A 23,085-nucleotide genomic window follows, 5' to 3' on the forward strand; every position below is an offset into this window, starting at 1 on the left:
TATCTGGCACCCCTGGCACACAACACATGGGAAACATATTTGTCAAATCCAGGTATTTGTCTGCCAGAAAAGTAAGAACACTAATTATTAATATACTCTTAGTAGCATGAAGGAAAATTGTAATGGTAAACAATAGGGCTGTACAAACAGCAATGCACCAATTGGAGGTAGAGGTTTGAATGCACATTTAGCACATAATATTTATCTGATGATTTGCAATATCATTTATCTGATGATATTTATCTGATAGCCACCCTTTGGGAATACTCCCCCAAGACATCCTTAAACTGTGAAGCAGTTTTCACAGACAATTTTAAATAAGCAAATCAATAGTTATATTATTCATCTGCTGCATCAAGCCCAAAGATTAGAGCAACTTTCATTGCCCTTTGCCGTTTCAGTATTGCTGGACTCTGAAGCTCAAAAGTAAAGCAGAACTATTGGAACAGCAGCAGGAGGCAGAGCTGGGTGTCATTAGATAGCCCCTGAAAAAATTATTTGCAGCACTGATTCTCCTGCTCCTTTGTCTATTTTCTTTTCGCCTACTGTTCCCCTTTCATTCCCAATAATAAACTTCCTTATAGATGAACGTTGCATACACTTGGATAATTAAAAATTAATTTTCATTTTGAATTGCTATAGTATGCTATAAGTTAATAGCAAGTCTCGTTGCATTCTGTAGGACTTGCTTCTAAATACACAGACATAGAATCAGGCAGCAAATCTGGTAAAATTGTCCAGAATTGTCACCCATTTATAGTACTGGTTAGAAGAGGATGAATCTGCCAGTTTTCAGTTTCTCATTTTTCCAAGCTTAAGTTTGGTTTGTCCTGCATTTTAACTCTCTCCCCCCCCCCCAAAAAAAAAGTCTGCATGAAAACTCATGCATTTTTCAGCACATTTCTCCTAATACATGGGTGTAAAGCTGTTTTGGGGTGCGGGGCTGGATATCCCCCATCCCACAGGATGGATAACCTTGGGGGTGTGGTACCACCCCTGACATCACATCAGGGGCATTCTCCCTACGTCACCCCCATTTTTCTTTGCACTGGAAGGAGGAATGGAATTGTGCTTTCATGCAGCATGGGGAAAGCTCAGACCGCCCCACACTCTTGCTACTATCAGCAATCTGAGATCAGAGGTAGGAGCAGGGGAGTGTGAATTTTGATAGACAATTGAGTATCGGTTCACTTATTGGCTTAAAAGTGCAAAATTAGGTAAGTCTGCATTTAAATACACACTGAATGAATTTCTCCTCTATCCCTAGTACTGGTCTATAGAATTCTCAAAAAACAGCTTTGACTAAGTCACGATTGCATAATACATATTAGAAAAGGACTTCTGTGTTAAGAATTGGCAAATCAATTTTCTGGTAGGTGAATACAAAGCACACTCATGGACTTCCTATAACCACATTCTTTCTCAAAAGTGTTGTGCCAAATTTTACCGACAATGACAAAATTTCATCTACCAAAGGTTGTAGTGGTTGTCAACCACTGGATGGATCACAACACTTCACAAATTACTAAAATTAAAGTAAACCTTTGCATACCCCTTCTCATAGGTGAATTCTTCTTTAAGAGACTTAGCAGATGCTTCACTGATAAAGACAGATGGAATGTCAATCTTCTTTAAAATAACAACTGTTTAAAGAGAGAGAAAAGATGACTAGCAATAATGCATAGAACTAATTTATGGGTATGCTATTAGTTACAATTGCTGAATGTAAGGGGGACGCAACCCTATGGCGCCTAGACAGTGTCTCTGGGGCCATAGGATACTTTGGATTCCTGGATCTGAGGTTGGAGACAGCACTCCAACCTTGGACCCAGGAATCTGTGCTCCCCACCCCTTCACAGCCAGTGCGGAGAAAACCACAACGGCAAAGCGTTATGAGAGGCAGTAGAAGGGGCATTCCAGTGGGTGAGGAGGGGAAGGGACTGGAAAGGCCGGCTTACACAGTATCCCAAAGCTTCTCCGGCCTCTTTCCTCCAGCTAAACAGGTGAAAAAGACCATCTAGCTGAAATGTAGAGCAAGAAGCATGGCGGAGGAGGATTGCCTCCACCATGACTTCCATTCTGCATTGAGTCTCTTGAGATCGGTAGTTTATGAGCATCAAGGATGCAATCAATAGGATTAAGCCCTAAATCACCTTTAACATAGAGGTTTCTCAAGGTTGGATCCAAATAGTCAAACATAGAGTAGACCCACTATAATCAGTGGGAAATTAATCATGATTCCAATGGCTCTACTCTGACTAAATCTGGACTTGATCCATAGTATGTGAGGTACACTTCAATGGATTCATACAATGTGTGTTTTTAGTAGATAAATTATCCATCTGAAAAATATTTCTACTATTAATACAGTTTCTGGAGGCATCTGTGTGCAATCAGATGCTCAGAATATTCCCCCACCCCCTGAAACTAGAGAAAATATAACACATGCTTTGATGTATGTAATACAAAATAATTCCCTTCATCTTGGACTATACCTACTAAGCATTTTAAGAAAATCTAAAGATAGTTCTAAATTCTCTTCTGCAAGCTCATTCACAGCTCTCTTCTCTTCCTCACAATATTTCCCGTCCATCCCTCTTTAATTCCCTAGCTCAGCCCCCCAATGCTTCATTTCTACGTTTGACAAAGGGTTCCTTAAGGTACCTCTTTTGCTAGAGGCTGATTTGCATTTGCACTTTCAATTTCGTAAGTGATTTTGGTTTATATTCTGTTTTTGTGTACAAAGACAAGAGTATAACATCAACAATACAATAAAATATCAGTGCAAACATGAGAGATAAAAATGATTCATTAACCAGCTTAACCATGCCACAACATTAAGAACCAATTAAAAATGGCCTATCAAATAAAAAAGCTTTTAACATGGCTCCTAAAAGTATACACAATTTGTGCAAGGCAAATATCCCTTGGGAGGGCATTCCAGAAGCCTTTAGAAATTACTGTTCGTGTGTGTGTGTGTGTGTGTGTGTGTGTGTGTGTGTGTGTGTGTGTTGTCAACAAAACCCTTCCCTGCAGTGCTGCTTCACATGGCAACAGTAAAATTGATATGCTCCTTAGCCCACACAATCACTTGCACAGTATGAATGCCAACACTGCTTTTGCCAGGGATATGCTGCAGCTTATTTGCATACAACTATGCACTGCAGTGGGTAACAGGCATTCAAGTGCCATTGCTTGTGCAGCCACCATAAGAAAGGCCTTTTCAGTGATGGGCAAGTAGGAACAGTAATGTCTGAACTTGATTCAAAGTGACTTCAAATGTGATGGGACATGCAAAGAGAAGGGTGGACTTAAAGCATGTCTCTTATGTTTCCACTTCCTCATCTCGTATGTCATGTCTCACATATTTCCACTTCTCCTTGCAAAAGATGGCAATGCTATATGGGTTTCCTTGTTCCTGTTTCCAAAATTGCGTTTGAAGAATGGAAGAAGGGTGAGATTTGATGATGTGATGCTGTTTGCCAAAGCAGAGTTACAATCTAAGTAAGAGCATCTAGTTCTCCCCTGGTCTCGATTCCTTCAAAGCCAGTAAACTCTATGGCAGCCTGTAGTCAAGTGACATGGAATCGTAATCATTTTGAACTGGTTGTATTGAGCCAGGTGTCACGTTTTAGAGGTGTCATGTCTTCTGTGTAAACTATAAAATTCAGAAGTCTAAGAGACTCCTCCTATAGTTGTAGGTGTTCAAAAAATATGGGTCTCAAGGTAGATGGCACACCCTGGTCCAAGATTTTAACAATCTTCTTTCAGCATCTCCTTACTGAATGTCAGAAAATTGGACTTCAAGGTGGTGCCAAGCTGTAATCAATCGCCTGACATTCAACACCTTCTGAATGTTAGCTGCTCTGCTGACATCAATGTGAGGCCAAGTGATTGCATTTTTGTACTGAGTGATAATGCCCGTAAATCTGCTCATTTTTGGCTAGGATTTTGCAATTTATAAAAATCCATTACCAGCTATGCTATTCCTGTGAACCTTCTAGAGGCACTGTTATGTGACTTATACTAGCTACATGTACCAGCTCTGAGTAGGGATCTGATCAATCACCTGCTTCATACCAGTTGCTGAGGAACATGAGTACTCATGTTCTACTGCACTCATATTCTGCTTGTGGGCTTCCCATAAGCATCTCATTGGCTACCGTGGAACAGAATGCTGGACTGGACAAGCCAGCAGGACTCTTCTCATATTATGTTTTGCTTAAAGCATCAATTTTTTGATCACTGCACAGTGGAAGAGCATTAAATCTCTATCTGTAGCAGTGTGGATAGTTCTAGTATCTTTGAAGATGTGGCTGCCTTACATTATATTTACTAAACAGAACAGAGCTGACATTCCAGGCATGAAAGGTTTAATAGCATCTTTATTATACCGTTGGCATAATACATCTGCATTTGTATCGTGTCAGCTATGTAATGTGTTTGGTATTTGGTTTTGATAAGTTATTCTTCCTGAATTGGAATTCTTATTGAGCACAGAAGAATTTTCATTTAAATTGAATAGATTCTGAACCAGAGAAAGAGAATGTCTCAAACAGGAGAGAAGTAATACCTGTACTTACTGTCTTGAGATCCCATGCTAATGAGGTCATCGGAATCAACATTGTGAACTATGGCTGCTTTATAGCCGGCTCTTTGCGCATTCAAAACCTGCAAGCCAAACAAAATGCTTGTTAATAAACAACTGCTTAGAGTTGTGAGACTAACACTTCCCTCCACCAGAACACTTTATGCATGTATTAGCAATTTAACAATTCAAAGTGCTGGTTATGACCTAAAAAGGCTATCTGAAAGGCCATATCCTCTCTTATAAGCCTGCCAGTGCTTTAAGATCTTCAGGGGAGGCCCTTCTCTGTCCCACCACCATCACAGGCATGCCTGGTGGAAACGTGGGAGATGGCCTTCTCGGTGGCTGCTCCAGGGCTCTGAAACTCCCTTCCCAGGGAAGCTAGACTGGCTCCCTCCTTGGTGTGCTTCCAGAGGCAGGCAAAAACTTTGGCGAATAGTCTGGACTTCTGTTTATGCATTGGACTTCTTTAAAATTGTTATTTGTATTTTAAAAGTTTTAATATTGAAGCACATTTAGTTATATTTTTAACTTTTGCATATTTCTATTTACATGTTTTAATTGTATATGTTTTAATTTTGTAAAGCTGCCCTGAGGACCAGTATTGGGAAAAAGGCGGGATACAAAATAATAATAATAATAAATTTAGCATACTTGATTCTAGACTGCAAGTTTAAAACACTAAGCAGTGACCCCCGCCATCATCATTCTTTCTCTGGGAAGGGGAAGCCTCTGCAAGTGTAGTCTTTTATGCTGTAGGTACAGAAAATTGGTACAGGTGTCAATCGCTTGCTATCCATATTAGGAATGCAGGAGTGGGGACTTTTTATTTAGCCTGGTTTTTGAAAGGTTTTAAAGTTTCATATTGCCCCGGGGGGGGGAGCCTTTGGGGCAGAAATATACTCTCACAATCTGCCCAAAGCCAGCAAATTCTCTCTCCATGACACTTCCCAAAATAATGGCAGTCTCATATCTACTATTAGAGCCAACCAAATAATCTTGCCTACAAATAATTCATTTGGTCCAGCTCGAAGGGAATTAAATCAATCTGAATGAATGTGTATTTTCCATGAAGAGGTTCCAAAATTTAGAACTCTGATATATGGGACACTACAGAATTCCACCTGGAAGCAATTAATCAGCAGTTTTCCTCATGTCTAATGATCACAATGGGGGACTTTAATGCAAGACTGGGTGAAGAAGATGTAATAGCAAAAGAAAAGACTGGCGTGTGTATGGAAGATTCAGCACATCTCCTAATCAGGAAATCTATGGATAAATCAACAAATCACACTGGCATTTGGTTATTAGAGTTAATATATAAGTTTATGCTATTTTTTTGTAACAGCACTGCCTATGGCAATACTTCAGGAAATTTCACATTTTCTCCTTAAATGGCAGAAGAGTCATAGATTATTTTTGATGATGTACAAGTGTGACTCTTGCATACATTTTTTTGAAGTTGATCCACCAGCCTTTGCTTATGGAGATGTTGGAATTTCAGGTTATTTTGAGGGGGATGGGTCAAGACCCCTATGTACAACAAGGGAAATGCAGACTGAAATGGGACTTTAATATACAGTCAAAAGTAGAGGAGGCCCTATTAATTGAACAGATGATGAATCTTAGTGCTAGACTTCTGGGGGCAGAGATTCCTAATTTCTGAAACACCTAGGCACTTTTTGCTCAAATAACCTGCCCTTAACTAGCCTTTTTGCTGTGCTAGAAGGCTAGTTATGATTTAAGAAAATTTTGGCAACTAGTGGCCTGCATGTTTAAGGAAACTAAATATAGCTCGGATGTATATATTATTGTGCAAAGTTGAGGATTGGGTGAACCAAAACATAACTGGGGATGAACATGCAGGCTTCTGTCATGGAAAGCCCACCATAGGTCAGTGCTTTGTTTTAAATGATCTAAGAGAGAAATATGCAGGTGCCTCTAAGAACCACTTACATGCTGTTTATGTAGATGTGACTTCAGCCTTTGACAGGATAAATAGGGGGAAGCTTTGGTACAAAGGAAGCTTGAGATAGATAGGTGCTTGCTAATTCTGTTTAAGAACCTGAATACAGGAACTGCAATGCAAATAAGAGTAGCAGGGAAGGCCAGTTGTCAGAAGAAATTCTATCAATAAAAGGTGTAAAACAAGGTTGTCTGTTGGCATTTTGGGGGGGGGGAATATTTTTTTCTTAATTTTTTACATTTTAAAAAAGTTTTATTTTAGATATAACAAACAAAAATAGAACAGTCAATTGGGATTTAAACAGCTGTTACAGAGAAGTTGGTTAATACAATTTAAGGGGGAAATCAAGTCGAAAGAAAGAAAGAAGATAAATAAACTATTAAGTGTGCTATGTGGTCTTCCTTTGTTGTTATAATGTCCAAACGCTCAAAGCAGAAGTGGGCATATATTGTTTTAAGACTGGTTGTGACGTATGATGAATGAATCTCCACCATATAGCATAAAATGCTAGCGGTTCTGTTTTTCCTTGGATTAGAAGCAAATCATGAGTTATTTTTTCTGATATTACTACAGACCATATATTTCGGTACCATGTGGGTAAATTCAGATTATCCCATTTTTTCCACTGCTGTGTGGCGAGCAGCAATTAGCAAAAATAATAATAAATCTTTACATTTCAAACTTACATTAAATCCTTTGTGTATTCATAGTAAAAATAATACTGGACCATATACAATCATTTCTTTAGTAATAACCATTATTTCTCTATGCAGTAACATCCAGAATCCCTGTATATGTGGACAAGTCCACTCTAAATGAAAATGTGTGCCTTTAACCCCGCAGCCTCTTCAACAAAGGAGGCTGCATGTTAAGGTAATATGCGCCAGCTGTATTGGTGTGCGATACCATATATATGTGAATGATATGTCCAACTATCTGCCAAATCCAACTTCCCAGTCTCTGTAGGCATGCAGAAACTGAACATATTGCTGTATGCATATGATATACTTCTATACTGTACCTAGACCCAAATTGGTATGAGGGGATTGTTGGAAGTATTTGGGAAAGCACACACCAAAGAAACAGCTCTACTGAATTATTCAAAGACCAAAGCTGTTTTGTACTTGCTCCACAAAACAAAGATGGATACTGGATGGGTGCCAACTGAAACAGTCCAATAAATTTAACTACTTGTGAGTATGGTTTGCTCAAGTTATAGTTATTGGTCATCCAGTACACTGAAAGCTCAAAAATGTATATATTTAGTTCTAAAATTTCCTAGAGTTATACATAGAAATCTATTAATGGCCTTAAGCATCTCTGCCACGAAGGTTATTCTTCAGATGACATATAGGGCTGAGATTTGGGGCATTTTAAGAGCCAAATAATCTGGAGATGTTGCAGAATAAATTCATGCAGATCCTACTGGGCCTATCGCCATGCACTCCTGCTGCTTACATTCGGTCAGAAGTGAGCCTAAAGTTAATATTATACTTTATTCTTTCAGTTTATAAAATTGAAACATTTAGTAAACAAACTGGTGAAACAATGTGTACTAGAGCTGATAAATTCAGCCTCCACCCTCCCACCCCCCCAAAAAACACCTGGATAAATAGCTACAAATTAATTCTGAGGAAATTTCAATTTGACCCCTTGGCCCTTACAGCGGCTGATATACAATCTAGCTGGAAAAGCATTAAAGAGTGGCTTCAGGAATTATTTGCAAGCCTGGATCTTGAAGCAATTCATGGGGAAGAAAAATATTTATCTGAGCTTACTTTATCCTTCCTCTGCAAGGCTTTTTTTGGCCTGCATTTTCAAACAATAAAAACTAACTTTTGGGAAGGGAGATACATGAAAATCACCAGAGATATACAATCACTCTTCTATATTTGCAGATGCCAGATGGTTGAGGATACCACACAGACATGATAGCACTCTTCAAATACTTAAAAGGTTGTCACATAGAGGAGGGCCAGGATCTCTTCTCGATCATCCCAGAGTGCAGGACATGGAATAATGGGCTCAAGTTACAATAAGCCAGATTCCGGTTGGACATCAGGAAAAACTTCCTGACTGTTAGAGCAGTACAACAATGGAATCAGTTACCTAGGGAGGTTGTGGGCTCTCCCACACTAGAGGCTTTCAAGAGGCAGCTGGACAACCATTTCTCAAGTACGCTGTAGGGTGGATTCCTGCATTGAGCAGGGGGTTGGACTCGATGGCCTTTTAGGCCCCTTCCAACTCTACTATTGTATGATTCTATGATTATATGTTATACTGTAAATTATATAATACTCCAAGGGAAAAATACCTGAAGAAGAGTTTAAGTACTGATATGGATAACATCATAAGAATTATATGATACTCTAAAGGAAAATACCTGAAGAAAAGTATAGAATAAGAAGTGATATGGATAAAATCAAACAACTGTTGTCTAGCATAGTTAAGCCAGTTGTAAAGCAGCCAAATTTGTGGTGAAAGCCTCCTAACTCAGGTAAGCTTATGAGGCTAATGTTTTGGTCTAAGGACATTGTCTCTGATGTTTGATTTACATATTGCAAAAGTTTGATTTGTCTAGATCCTATTTGTCTATAACCTCTTTGGTTATAACCTGTAAGTGGTTGCTTAATAAACTTATCTGGATACTATTAAAGTCGAGCTGAATTTTCATCAGTATTGATGCTCATGTCAAAATGTGCATGTTTAATGGTGGTGAATCTTTTATGGAACTGTTAAGCAAATTATGAATATCAAGGGAACTCCAAGTGGTTCCTCAGTGGCTGGAATCTCCCCTAATACAATACAACGAAAGGATGTTGTCTCAGCAGGAAACTAAAACCAAATGAAGCATTATGCAGGCTGCTAACTGGTAGCATTCTGCTCTTCCTGGAGGAGCTGAGTGGACTGCCCTTACCTGATTTTATACCCTGAGACTTCTGTGAGGCTGGGGAGATGGAGGTTCAGCTAGGGCCTCATCCTCTGAACCAGAGGACAATGGCAGTGCTGAGTCCTTTGCCCAGGAGGGAACTGAATAAGGAGTCCTACCCTTGAGGTAGTAAGCTTTGCCTCATCCTCTCAAAATATTCTGCTGCACACTGGAAAGTCTGAAAGCTGGGGATCATGACAGGATCCATAGCTAGTCATACTGCAAATAGACCAACTGAAATCAATGGAACTTAACTAAGCCATGACTAACTTAAGTCCCACTGTTTTAAATTGCTCTGTTCCAAGCCTGACTAAATCTGGATCCAACCCAATACTTATATCCACATTAGCAAGCGAAAAAAAATGTAATTAAAAAATCATTTTTATGAAACATTCTTTTCATAAACATTTATGAAACATTCCTTTCAACAAAAAAACCATCCACATTTAACCAAACCAAATCACTAAGTATCAGCTGCAAAAATACATTACCGTATTTCTTCGATTGTAAGACGCCATCGATTGTAAGACGCACACTAATTTCAGTACCACCAACAGAAAAAAAACCCTAAGACACACCCACGATTCTAAAATGCACCCTGTTTTTAGAGATGTTTATATGGAGGAAAAAGTGCGTCTTAGAATTGAAGAAATATGGTAGTATTAAAATGTATCAATCTAAACCAATTAAAGTCAAAGTCTATTAAAGCAAAAGTATTACAATAAATCAACAGAAATCAGAGGTGCATTAGTATCAAAACATACAGACTCTGTGTGTGCACGTGTCTGTCTGTGTGAATACACACACACCACCAAACTGCTTAGATATGTTGATGTCTAAACAATTATCTGATATACAAATAATGTGGAAAGGTATGTATTGTCATATAATCTTAAGGGGGGATGTAACAAAAAAGCACTTCTGTACTTGTTGTTTTTCCTTCAGTCGTTTCCGACTCTTCATGACTTCATGGACCAGCCCATGCCAGAGCTTTCTGTCGGCCGTTGCCACCCCTAGCTCCCCCAAGGTCAAGTCTGTCACCTCCAGGATATCATCCATCCATCTTGCCCTTGGTCTGCCCCTCTTCCTTTTGCCTTCCACTTTCCCTAGCATCGGCCTCTTCTCCAGGGTATCCTGTCTTCTATTATGTGGCCAAAGTACTTCAGTTTTGCCTTTAATACCATTCCCTCAAGTGAGCAGTCTGGCTTTATTTCCTGGAGTATGGACTGGTTTGATCTTCTTGCAGTCCAAGGCACTCTCAGAATTTTCCTCCAACACCACAGTTCAAAAGCATCTATCTTCCTTCGCTCAGCTTTCTTTATGGTCCAGCTCTCGCAGCCATGGGTTACTACGGGGAATACCATTGCTTTAACTATGCGGACCTTTGTTGTCAGTGTGGTTTCTCTGCTCTTAACTATTTTATCAAGATTTGTCATTGCTCTCCTCCCAAGAAGTAAACGTCTTCTGATTTCCTGGCTGCAGTCAGCGTCTGCAGTAATCTTTGCGCCCAGAAATACAAAGTCTGTCACTGCCTCCACGTTTTCTCCCTCTATTTGCCACTTATCAATCAAGCTGGTTGCCATAATCTTGGTTTTTTTGAGGTTTAACTGCAACCCAGCTTTTGCATTTTCTTCTTTCACCTTCGTCATAAGGCTCCTCAGCTCCTCCTCGCTTTCAGCCATCAAAGTGGTGTCATCTGCATATCTGAGATTGTTAATGTTTCTTCCTGCGATTTTAACTCCAGCCTTGGATTCGTCAAGCCCAGCACGTCACATGATGTGTTCTGCATACAAGTTGAATAGGTAAGGTGAGAGTATACAACCCTGCCGTACTCCTTTCCCAATCTTAAACCAGTCCGTTGTTCCGTGGTCTGTTCTTACCGTTGCTACTTGTTCGTTATACAGATTCCTCAGGAGGCAGACAAGATGACTTGGTATCCCCATACCACCAAGAACTTGCCACAGTTTGTTATGATTCACACAGTCAAAGGCTTTAGAATAGTCAATAAAACAGAAATAGATGTTTTTCTGGAACTCCCTGGCTTTCTCCATTATCCAGCGGATATTGGCAATTTGGTCTCTAGTTCCTCTGCCTTTTCTAAACCCAGCTTGTACATCTGGCAATTATCTTCCCCAAATGTGTTTTCTGAACAGCTGCCAATATTTCCCATCAAGAGATTCAAAGAGATCTAAAACAATACTATGCAGAATTGTGCACTGCCTCTAAAAATCATACAGACTTTCCATTCAAGAACCAGAAGCAAATGCAGTCATCACCCAAACTATTGTTTTAGTTAGCAGACTCACCACTTCAGCAGACATCTTAATACCCAAGTGCTAGGTCCTCCCCAATCTCCTGTTACATATCCTATTAGCAGATAATTTACGACCTGCCCGGGGTTCAGCAGGCATCTCTCAAGCATAAATAACTCAATTCTGTTTGTAACTGTGCCCTGTAAAGTCAACAGCTTTTAAGCATGTGGTGTCTAACTAGATCCATCCTTAGAATCTGTCCTACATTGGTGCCTCTTCTGTTACAGTAGGTTAACCACACTGCAGTTTGTGTCACCATTGTCCAAGGTCACAGCAATTATCTCTCCTAAAGGAAACCTGCATTTGCATTCCTGCAGCTTTTGTTGCTACAAGTATCCAAATCCTTTGAGGGCTGCATAGGTTATATAGTTCTGGATACTGCATAGAAAAAGCTTGTCATTTGTTGCCTAAGCTCACTTTCCTACTGCAGCAGCAGACTAAAGGAAAAGAGCTCTAGCCTTTATTACTGCATTCAGCTGTGAAATTTCTGTGAAATCTGTTCTCTTTTTTTTCAGGTTTGTACAACAGAAGGTCTGAGTGAATTTTAAGATTAGCCTATCTGAATATAACCAGAAACGTAACAGGCTATTCATGTAGTGACTATACAGAACACAACAAATGATTCAAAGGTTCCCTTCTACCACCCAAGGAACCTTTGGATTCAGTCTACTAGGCTGCTTTACATACAAAGCTAAACCCATTTAGTGCTACTCCTGCAAGGTGAGGATGACTTTGGCAGAGTTTAGTTTAATTTCCTCTGAAAGGTGGTGTGTCGTTATGTGCAAACAAGAGATTGTGGCTTAAAATAAATCAAAATAACCCATGGTTTGAAGTTGACCCATTTAAGAAACTGACCAGAGCTTGTTTTAAACTACAACCTGCAGTTCATACTTTACAAGCCAGCTTTTGTAGAAAGTGGAACTAAATTCTGTCAAAATCCTTCTTCCAGCAATGCAGGCTCATTGCATCTTATGCATGTAATGCTAAGCCATGGTTTAGCATTCTGTGAGAACCAGCTATGTTTAATACTTCCAAAATAAACAAGATTTCGTGCCCAAATAATCGGTCACATGCAAACATAGTAATTTTCATACCACTTTCCTAGTGTTATATCCTTGCTTGGTGTAGATGTGCCATGGACCCCAACAGTTGTCAGTGCACTTCAGTAGCATTATAAAGTGTGGCTCCTGCCTTTTATATACCGCTTTCATAGTAGAATATCCTGCTTGGTGTAGATGAGGCCTGAGACTGTGATAGGTTAACATACAAGGTTGTTTGCCTTCATTCAGTTTGCTGGGTCACCAATTGTGCAGGCATGCCCCATAATCTATAACTTACTTCCCCACCGATGCCCTGTCTTCCAGACTCTGATATGACTATGATGTTTTGCCTTCCTAATGTCACTCTGGAAGAAGATTGTAAAATTGCTCTAATGGAATAATTCATTCCATCTAACAAAGCAATCTGAAGGCTTCCAAACCTCTTACCATAAAAACGTATGCTATTTATTCTTTAGCTACTAGTGTAGATTTATTCCAAGACTGTTCCAGCTTCAAAGTGGTTCACTTTTAAAAAACAATTTTTATTTATTTATTTAATTTATTTATTGCATTTCTATACCGCCCAATAGCCGAAGCTCTCTGGGCGGTTCACAAGGAGTATGGGAAGCAGAAACATATTAAGTAATGAATACCATACCATGACATTAATGGGATTCAGTGCCAAGAAGCAGAAAGGACAATGCTACACAAAGTTAAAAAGTTTCTGAAAGAAATGTCTGTCATTAAAGTAAGTTTTCATAAATTGGGACCAGTCCTCTTCTAATTAAAGTCCCATTCAGCAACTAATAAAGTGCATTTATTTCAATTATTTAAATTTCTAGATTACTCCAATGTTTGAATTTTGCATCTGCAATTGCAAGGCTGGTCTGGTTAAGAGAAGGCAACGTCTACATCAGTGATGCAAAACCGAAGTTGAGCAGGGAGGGGATGATCCCCCACACAGTCCTCCACAATGTTGGGAGGATTTGTATAACTACCTTCAGCAGTGTGGCTTACCATGTTGTGTAAACTCACTCAGGGTGGCTTGTTGCTGTGTGTAGTAAATGACCCAGAACCCATTGCCTGTTGTAGGGTCCTGGATGGCTTGTTATTCATGGCAACACGTCGCGTTGGCCAGGTTCTCAAGTCATAAGAGGCCCTACTGCTGAGGATGATTACCCTAATCCCCCCCCCCCAACAGCACACAGTGGGCACATGCAGGGTAGTTAACAAGCCATTGTGCCTTATTAACCATGCTGTGTTTTTGTAAACAGGGTCTATATTTTCAGAGACTACGCAAACAAAACATCACTTACCTTTATATCAAAGTTGCAATCAAGTCTTCTGATTAATACAATGAATTCATGGGAGGAGTTGTCCCTCAGAGGTGGAGGGGTTATGGGTTCACATGCATTCTCAGGTTTTGAATTTACTAGAAAACCCTGGGGGGGGGGGGGGAATGAAAAGTGTTTCATTAGTTCTTAGGCATAAAATGGCAGAATCAGTAGAAGGTTCTTGGTTTTGAATTCCAAAGCATGCTACAAAAATTAGACAGTAAAAGTAATTTGCATTTTTATCAAATTGGGGGCTGACCATACATATATCTGTAGCGATTATGTCAGGCTGCCAGTGAGAGATTCATGATTTTGAATTCTTCTCTGTTTTAAAGAAAAAACAGGAGCATCTGAATATACATTTGCATTCCTGCACAGCAATTATGTAAAAAGGAAACTTAGTAATAGAACTTCCTTCCTCTGCAGAATGTATTTGACAGTGGCCCAAGCTACAAAATATAACGTCTGGCTGTTTATTAACTTCTGACAGTGCAGAACTATGCAAGCTTTTGAATTTATTTATTACATTTATATTCCAACTAAGGGAGATTTTTTTCTCCATTAGACAAGACAAAGACATAAGTAGTTCTCAGCTAGAGTTGGAAGAACATTAGTTTCAAATGTATTTTAGCCCCTTTGGATGACTACAGGTTTATTCCAAAGCTTTCCCAACAAACACAATATATTGACAGGTCTATTCCAAAGATTTCATGTCCATCTTCAAGTTCGGGAATTTTTGAAATGCCTGTTTTAATTTGAGCCTCATAGATACTCTGTATATACCAATTTTTGTGTTATTAACACAAAGTGCACAATTTTATTTTAATCTTTCGTTAAGCTGCTGGGTTAACAGGAGCGCTTGCCGCTTTATCATTCACAGCCAATGAGCTGCTAAAGAGGCAGGAAATCTTTCAGGAGTCCTCCTGCCTGAAATCCCTTGCTCTACAGTATTCCCTGCACATCACCATGTATATGCCACTGCACTATCATCTCTGACTTTAATGACTTGTCATAACGGCACTTCAGGACCTGCATTCTACATTTGTCTACTACAAATATAATATTTTTAAAGCAAATGCGAATAGCAACTCTCTAACCCAAGTTTAAGAGAGGCTAAAAAGCTCATTAAATAGTTATTCTACTGTTTGGAATCTACACAATCTCAGCCTTGCTAAAGAAAGCTATGGGTGTACACAGAAGCTACCCAAACACATTGCTTCACTCAAAATTTCTATATTGGTCTCGTTTTATAGGAGTTCTTATACTGACCTCTAGTGGCCAATACTCCAACCTTGTACTTGGTTCCAGATTTGGGGGGAGGGGGGCTTTGGCTTATTCTCCTCAACTGATAGGATATTCTCCCTCATTCGTTCCCATATAAGTGAGGAAAATGCCCTTGCAACACCAATCAGTTGTGGAACTTTTCATGAAGTTACTCCGTCTAAAATATTGCTGGTATAAGTTGTTGGGATGGTCCTTCCTCAAGTTACTTACCACTTTTCTATGAGAAATATCCCATACTATATATAATGGAAGAGAAGGAGCATTCCTTCTGTTTTCATGGGGTACATCAGGTTTTTAGGATATAGGCTACAAGATTTCTAATGCACAACATGGAATTTGGAAAGATATTTTCATAAGGGCTAATTCAAAAAATAGGTCAACCCCCAATTAGCTGCAGAACTATTGCTATTGGTTCATCCATTGTGAATCAAGCAACCTCACGCTTTAGACATCAGCTACTTGAATTCCTATCAGCTAGGATATACAGGCTGTAGAAAGGCAGGGAAGCTGGCCAATTCTACCCTACTTATTCCATATAGGTGAAAAATATTTGTTGCTTGTTCACTTGATAATGAAATCATTTTCAGTTGATGTATAATTTGGATTGCAAAAGCCAAGCCACATTTTACTTATATCTGTTTAAGTTATTTTACTTTTTTGTTTTTCTTAGCTACCTTTCGAGATGGATGTTCTACCTCTAAGATTAAAAGCATGACAGAAGTTTTATCTAAGCAGAGATCATCTACTGAAGTCATCTAAGCAGTAAGTTATTGTGGCATATATATAGCGTCATTGTATCAGCCTCTGACATGAGGAAAGGAAGAAACCATTATTCAAATAAGCTTCCCATCCAGACTAAAATAGTCATCAAATACCAAAGTACAATGTAACTTGTAATGACAACTTCTGAAGTATAAATGAGTTATTTTTCCAGCTCTACTTCACCTGGGCATTAATCCAACAAAGCACTTAAGTGTGTACTTAGTTTTAAGATAGACACAGTCTCATGAAAGCTAAAGGTTCAAGTTAAATGTATCTTAAAGTGTTTTATTGGAGTGAAGCCTGCCACCTTTACAGTTTTAAAAGCAGAATTTCAGTAATTGCACGTTTCAGGTACTTTCAGTAGCATAATTGTAGGGGATGACATTAATATTAAACATGGTAGGTACTGAGTAACATTCATTTTAATCATCTTGCATTTTGTACACATCCTTGCCTAAGCAAACCTTTAAAATTTGCATTAATTCCTCAAATTATTTAGGATTTTGTCTCTCTAAGGGATCTCTGCTCAACTACAATATTGATAGCGATCAGATTAAATATTCAATAATGATCAAGGTTGCTTAACACAGATAAGACTGCTCTTCTCTCCCAACTGTTTCCAGACGGTCAGTTTAAGAACCATTTAACTTTAAAAATTGGTGCTTGAATTTGCTTTTTTCTCTTCTCTCCCCATCACTTTTCCCTTTTGTGTCTTGTCTTTTAGATTGTGCATAAGCTTTTTGGGGACGTTTTGGCTGAAGTGCAAAATAAAAATGCATTAAATAGGTAAAAGTTATTTCTCAAAATAAGTGTACCTAACCTTCGGTATATACAGTTGGAGTAATAAAACCTACTCCATGGAGGCTTATGTACAGATTAAATAATCTTTATATTATTGATTTGAAGGTGGGTAGCTTTTGTGGATCAGTATATATGGAATTGTAAGTGTTGAATTCAGAACAAATGGTAAACAAGTCGTGTAATTATCAGTGTTTTGTTCAGTAGTTTTGAAAGAATGCAACCAAGTCTGGCTCTAAGCCAGTGCCAATTATTTGTAATTATTTGTAAGACAGAGACATCTGCCCCGATTCCTATATGTACTGGATTCTCTTCCATAACTCAGTTTCCATATTCACTTAAACGAGTGCATGCATTAGAAGCATCTAATGCTTCTTTAACTCATATGTTTTGGCAATGCCCAGTAGTTGCCCCCTTTTGGGAAGAGGTTATAATAAGGATGAACTTTGTACTGAAACAATCTATAATATGGAATAATGTCAATCTCCTCCTAAATTACCTACTGGCTTCTTGGAAGTTAACACATGGTCAGTGCAGATGGATCTTCAGAGCCCTTATGAGAGCCAAAAGACTTATATTATCACATTGGAAAGACAAATTCACACCTCCCATAAATGCAATGGATTGAGGACATAATAACATTATCAACTTTTGAATGAGTGTTATATAGACACAACTTACAAGAGGATAAATATATGGATATCTGGTCTGCTTTTCTTGTAACCTTTGTATAATTCTCCCTTTTGGAGGGGAACGGTACATACGATGGAAATTATGACAATTCTATATACAATGTATGGGTTTTTTCCGTTTTCATGATGTATTTTCTATTCTGTTTGCTGATATTCACAATAAAAAAATCTTTAAACAAAAAAAACAAAAACAAAGTGGAAAGTCTGCCTATACTAATAAGTTCTTACATCAGAGCACTTGCTTCCATAAGCAGTCTCTGTGGTGGACAAGCATCTCAGATGATGTCCTAAAATTCCCATTTGCAAAAAAAGGAAAATGTCTTCCAGATGCCTAACAATTTCATGATAGAGCAAGGTGTTCTTATAAAGTTACATACTTTATATCCAACCTACTGGACATTCAGAAGTCCTGCTATTTGATTAATGCAATATGGATGTGATATACAACTTGGGCAGTATCGAACATCGACATTCTGCTTAAACAACTGACGAACCACTAGCAAAAGCAACCTCTAGCAATACACCAAAACATAAGCTGACAGTGTTTTCAAGGGGAAACCGTCATGCCAATTTATGCTATTGGCATAAACTAAAGGATGGTAACACTAGTGCTACATCAATGGCATTACCTATTTCTTTTCAAACCATTCCCCTACTTAATAGCAGGGCTTGCAAAGCTGAATAAATGCTGGTACTAATTATATAGATATATAAAACAAGTATTAAACCAATAGCAATTGGTTGTCAGTTGCTCTCATTTTGAAATGAAATTGGATTCAATACCACCCCCACAGAAGTCACTTCCCTTCTGCCCAAACTACTCCCAATTACTTCCTTGCCATACTTTCCACCACCTTCCTGACCATTAGACATAGAATACTATTCCTGTCATAAATTGCATTTTAGACTCATTTAGCATAGCTCCTAAAATTTGAAGTTGTAGCTTTAAAAAAAAAGCATCACTAACAGAAAAGCACTGTACAAGATTCTCAGCAGCTGAGGCTTGAAAAATGTTGCCAAGACTAACATTTATCATTCACATCACAGCAGTAATAGTGGCACGAGTTGGTATTTGCAACTAGCATGTGTTAAATATTTAACCTTGAGATACTGACTGCTGAAGCTTGCTGCAATTACATTAGAAGGCATGGGAGCCAATATCCAGAGAAACCAAGATTTTTTCAAAATGCATTACAGTACAAATATGTAACAGTATATAGTACTGTGACTTGCTTATGCCAGATATTATAAACATAATCAAGTTCTGGAAGTTTTTGCATTAAATTTTGTGGCAATTCAACTGTAGGAGCTGCAGACATCCAAGGGAGATCAATGTTGTGGGTAGTCTTGGCACAGAGACTACCCAAACCACTTATTCTCAGAACAAGTTATACTGCCTTTGATGGCATTTACAAAGTAGGTCCAATACTGCAACCTGCATCTTTGCCCCCTGTCCTCACCCTAGTCTTGAGCACCTTGACTACATGTTCTCTGCACTAAGACTGCAGCAACACAGCCCATTTTGACTGCTATTTTGGCTGTCTTGAGTGCTTCTTTTTTTTTGGTGGAAAAGCAGAGCACAAATCAAATAATATCTGCCATTATTATCAATTATTATCATTATTATTTCCTACTTCTCTACAACAGTTTGCACTCAAACCAGCAACCACGACTAAGAACTTTTAATTTAATGGCAATATACAGAATTGTTTATCCATATAAATATGCTAAGGGAATTTATTTTACTCAGTATAATTGGCTTAAAAGTTGTGATTATCCTACCAAATCCAATAGCCTAAGGGCCTCTACAAAAGCATTTTGTAAGTATCCAGGATGTGGCAGGATGAAGGCATTAAGGCAAGGAAAGCATCCTTCAACTTATTTCAACTGTTAAAAATCAGCCCAAAACCTCAAGGGACAACTCACTCACTTCTCCTGGACAAGGCTGCATCACCAGAGAGTGCCAAACTAAAGAGAGCCCCCAAACTGCAGAAGCCTTTTATATTCGACTAACAGAGAATACCCCACACTTCCTTTGGTAGCAGACTGTAAACCTTGCAGAGCACGGTTTGAATGCTCAAGACGTTACTGCCAGAGTATGGGAGTCATTGCAAGGTTTCTGCCTCAGGCAATCAAGGCAGAAGAAGTATCAGGGATGTTGGGCCATTTCAAGTTTACAACTTTTGTGAAATGAATGCAGAACTATAAACAAGGTAAGAACTTCAAGCATGCATTAATATATGGTCTGTTACAGCCTGATTATTTATGCTAAGGTTCTTTTCAGGCAGAATCTTCAAACATGGTTGTTTTAAAGTTCATGCTGCCGCAGTAAATGATAGCTTATCCAAGCCTCAGTATTGAGAAATAGTTGCATATCAGATGTATTATGAGAAGAAGTGCAATCATTTACTAAAAGGCCAAACACATGCAGGTTTTCTCAGGATTCAATTGCACTAAGTTCAGGGGAGCTTACTCCCAAACTGGTGTGCTTGGGATTGCAGCATAAGCCGTAAAACTTGTGGCGTCAATAGAAAGAGACACATTCATTTTAGATTGGGCTAAACTCGGTTCCTTGCCCAGAAACCTATTGTTTGCCAGAATTAATCAGTTGTATTAGGACAACTCCTCAAATGTATTTATTGGAGAAAAGGGTTGTGAAGAGGAGAAATAAATGGGGAAGTCCCACAGCTCTGTGGCGAAGCAGAAGGTTCATCCCTGGCTCAATCCCAAACATCCAAACTTAAAAGGAAACAAAATCGGGAAAGATCCCCATCTGAGGTTTTGAAGAGCTCTTGATAGTAAGAATATAGTACTGGACAGACAGACCAATGGTCCAACTCAATATGGCAACTTCATATAGGTGTCAAATATAACTCAATACCAGCCATTAAAGCTTCCTTCATTAGAGTCTCTGATACATCACATACAGCCTCCTTGAGTGCCATTTTCCTTGTAGTACTGATCTTTGTTCACTTGACCCAAAGTCTTTCCGATACTCTCTTGCAACTGGAAATTCTTGATATAATTCTAGTTTGAGTCATGCTTATCCAGAGAAGTCTGGATAGTTCTATATTAACTTAGCTGTAAAGAGTAAGCATTCCTCATTCCCTTTATAAAGGTTTTAAATCAATATTGTTTTTAAATAGATATTGTTTTTATGCCTTTGATGATTTTAAATTTTTGTATATCTGTTTTTAATGTTCATTGTTTTTAACTTTTGTAAACCGTCCAGAGAGCTTCAGCTATGGGGTGGTATATAAATGTAATAAAATAAAAAAATAAATTTATATCTAGGTTTCTGTTGGTACTCTTTCTCCAACTAGCAAACCACTTTCTTGGATAATAGGAAACACATAACTGGAGGGAGCTTTAAATTAGATATCCTTGAAGAAGGAATAGGAAATACAAGGTCAAGAGCCAATACATGGAAGTATACAGGAAGCAAACTGGGGATTATTATTTTTTTAAAAAAAATAAAGGATATTTTGAAGGAAAGGAAGAGGTTGAAGATGATACAGACATAACACAAAGAAAACCTTCTTTAGTAAAGCTTGGCAAGGGGGATAGTTTGGACTGAAAAGGCTCATCTTTTTCTATCTTTTCTTCCCTCTTACCCAGTTTGCATGTAACAACCACCTATGGTTGTTTAACCCACAGATTGTCAGGACCACAAACAAGCACATTGTCTCATGTGAGACTAAGCATCGCATTGGTGATCTCCAAAATCATGTCATAAGCACTTCTGAAAACTGGATGAAAAGGCCTTTACAGTCGGAGATCAGCAATTGCAGTGTCAACAGTTACAGCATCCTGTAGGACAACAGCTCAAAGTAGCAATTGTAACATCCTGTGGAATAACAAATAGGCCAGCTCACTCCAGAACAGTGCACCCTCAGCAGTAAGACAGTCTGTTGATTGGGAGTTGAAAGCTAAACATCTGTGAGGCAATACAGTGACTCTGGATTAATGGATATGGGTCAATGGCCAAACCATCTGGGAAATAATGCAGTGATGTTGGGCTAATCGATATAAGAGTAGGTCTCAGAATATTCCAAATTGGAGTACTCATAACATCAGGAAGGTGTGCATCATGAAACCTTCTGAAGCAACTTCTGAAGCAAAGTCTCCATGAGTATTGCTGGCCTCCTATTGCAGTGAGTGGTATGATTGGATAGGTACCAAACTCCATTTGTATAGGATACCTGTGATTTGAAGTACAAACTCTATATATGCTATTGGTGTAATCAATAAAGCAATTTAAGGTTAGAAGAGCTCTTGTGTGCCACCTCATTACTCCAACTCTTTTCAGATCCCAGGTTTGATGGGACCAATCATCCTAGATCTGACAGATTTGGTCACACTCACAACTACTCACCACTTTGTTTCCAATTTACAAGACAACCCAGGAATGCCTTTTTCCTGTGTTGTTTGCTGCAATGTCCGAACCCAGTGTTCTAGGTTGTTGAGGAAGAAACAACCCAGGGGTTTAATCCAACAACAAACCATGAGTTAAGAACATAAGAAGAGCCATGCAAGATCAAACCAAGGGTCCATCTAGTCCAGCACTCTGTTCACACAGAGGCCAACCAGCTGTCGACCAGGGAACCATAAGTAGGACATGGTGCAACAGCACCCTCCCACCCATGTTCCCCAACAACGTAGTGTATACTGGCTTACTGCCTCTGATACCGGAGGGATTATTTCCTTCTCAACAACCCAGATTGCCATGATTGGATGTTGCAGCAAACAATCCAGGAAAGGGGCATTGCTGGATTGTTTTGTAAATTGAACAACACAGAGGCAGTGAACAGTCTCAAGACAGTAGGCTTGGTCCCACAGGGCCCCAACAAGGCATAGTTTTTTTCTTGTGAAGCTGACCTCTATGTCCCTGCCTTGTGTTCTTCATATTGCATAATACCGTTATTCCGCTATGATCCCTTTGTCAAATGGTGAACTCAATGAATTTAGTCTTGGAACCAATTACTCATTCAGAAAAAATATGTGGCACAGCCCTCCTAGACATGCACCCCTTAGAATGCAAGTGGGAAATAATACTTTATTTTATTTATTTAATAACTGAATAGGGGAAAGTGATCTGTGGATAGGGAAGCCTCATCAAAATGTGACTGATGTGGAAAAACCAGCACATCAGGGAGATGGATTCTAGCCTAACCTTCTTAGCCTAAACCTGCTCCCAATTTCCTATATGGAGAAACCATGGATGGTCTCAAAAAGGGCTGTACCAACTGCTTTCCTGAACATATAGATCTGTTCTGCAATACTAAATAAGAGTTTTTGAATATAGCTGAAAAACATGGCTTTCAAGCTGCCTGCAGCCTAGCAAGAACATTATTGTATTGCCTGCAAGGATTCACACTTC

General features: G+C 38.9%; 1 protein-coding gene and 1 long non-coding RNA gene across 4 annotated transcripts in view; one reads left to right on the forward strand and one right to left on the reverse strand.

Annotated features, from left to right (window-relative positions):
• LOC134402584 (uncharacterized) overlaps window positions 1–17,803 on the forward strand; it is a 30,047-nt gene extending 12,244 nt beyond the window's left edge. The window contains exons 2-3 of the long non-coding RNA XR_010025721.1: window positions 16,124–16,215; window positions 16,940–17,803. This is a non-coding gene — a long non-coding RNA (uncharacterized LOC134402584). The remainder of the gene's footprint in view (window positions 1–16,123; window positions 16,216–16,939) is intronic.
• RNF13 (ring finger protein 13) overlaps window positions 1–23,085 on the reverse strand; it is a 57,104-nt gene that overhangs the window by 18,973 nt on the left and 15,046 nt on the right. For 2 of the 3 annotated variants that reach the window (XM_063132114.1, XM_063132113.1), the window contains 3 exons: window positions 14,152–14,277; window positions 4,584–4,671; window positions 1,553–1,643 (listed from right to left, as the gene is read on the reverse strand). In XM_063132114.1, coding sequence (XP_062988184.1) covers window positions 1,553–1,643; window positions 4,584–4,671; window positions 14,152–14,277 — 305 coding nt within the window. Of the gene's footprint in view, window positions 1–1,552; window positions 1,644–4,573; window positions 4,672–14,151; window positions 14,278–23,085 lie in introns of those variants that run through there. The other variant, XM_063132115.1, reaches the window with a different exon arrangement.

The sequence above is a fragment of the Elgaria multicarinata genome, chromosome 8 (genome assembly GCF_023053635.1).
Source record: "Elgaria multicarinata webbii isolate HBS135686 ecotype San Diego chromosome 8, rElgMul1.1.pri, whole genome shotgun sequence".
In the NCBI taxonomy this organism is placed as follows: domain Eukaryota; kingdom Metazoa; phylum Chordata; class Lepidosauria; order Squamata; family Anguidae; genus Elgaria; species Elgaria multicarinata.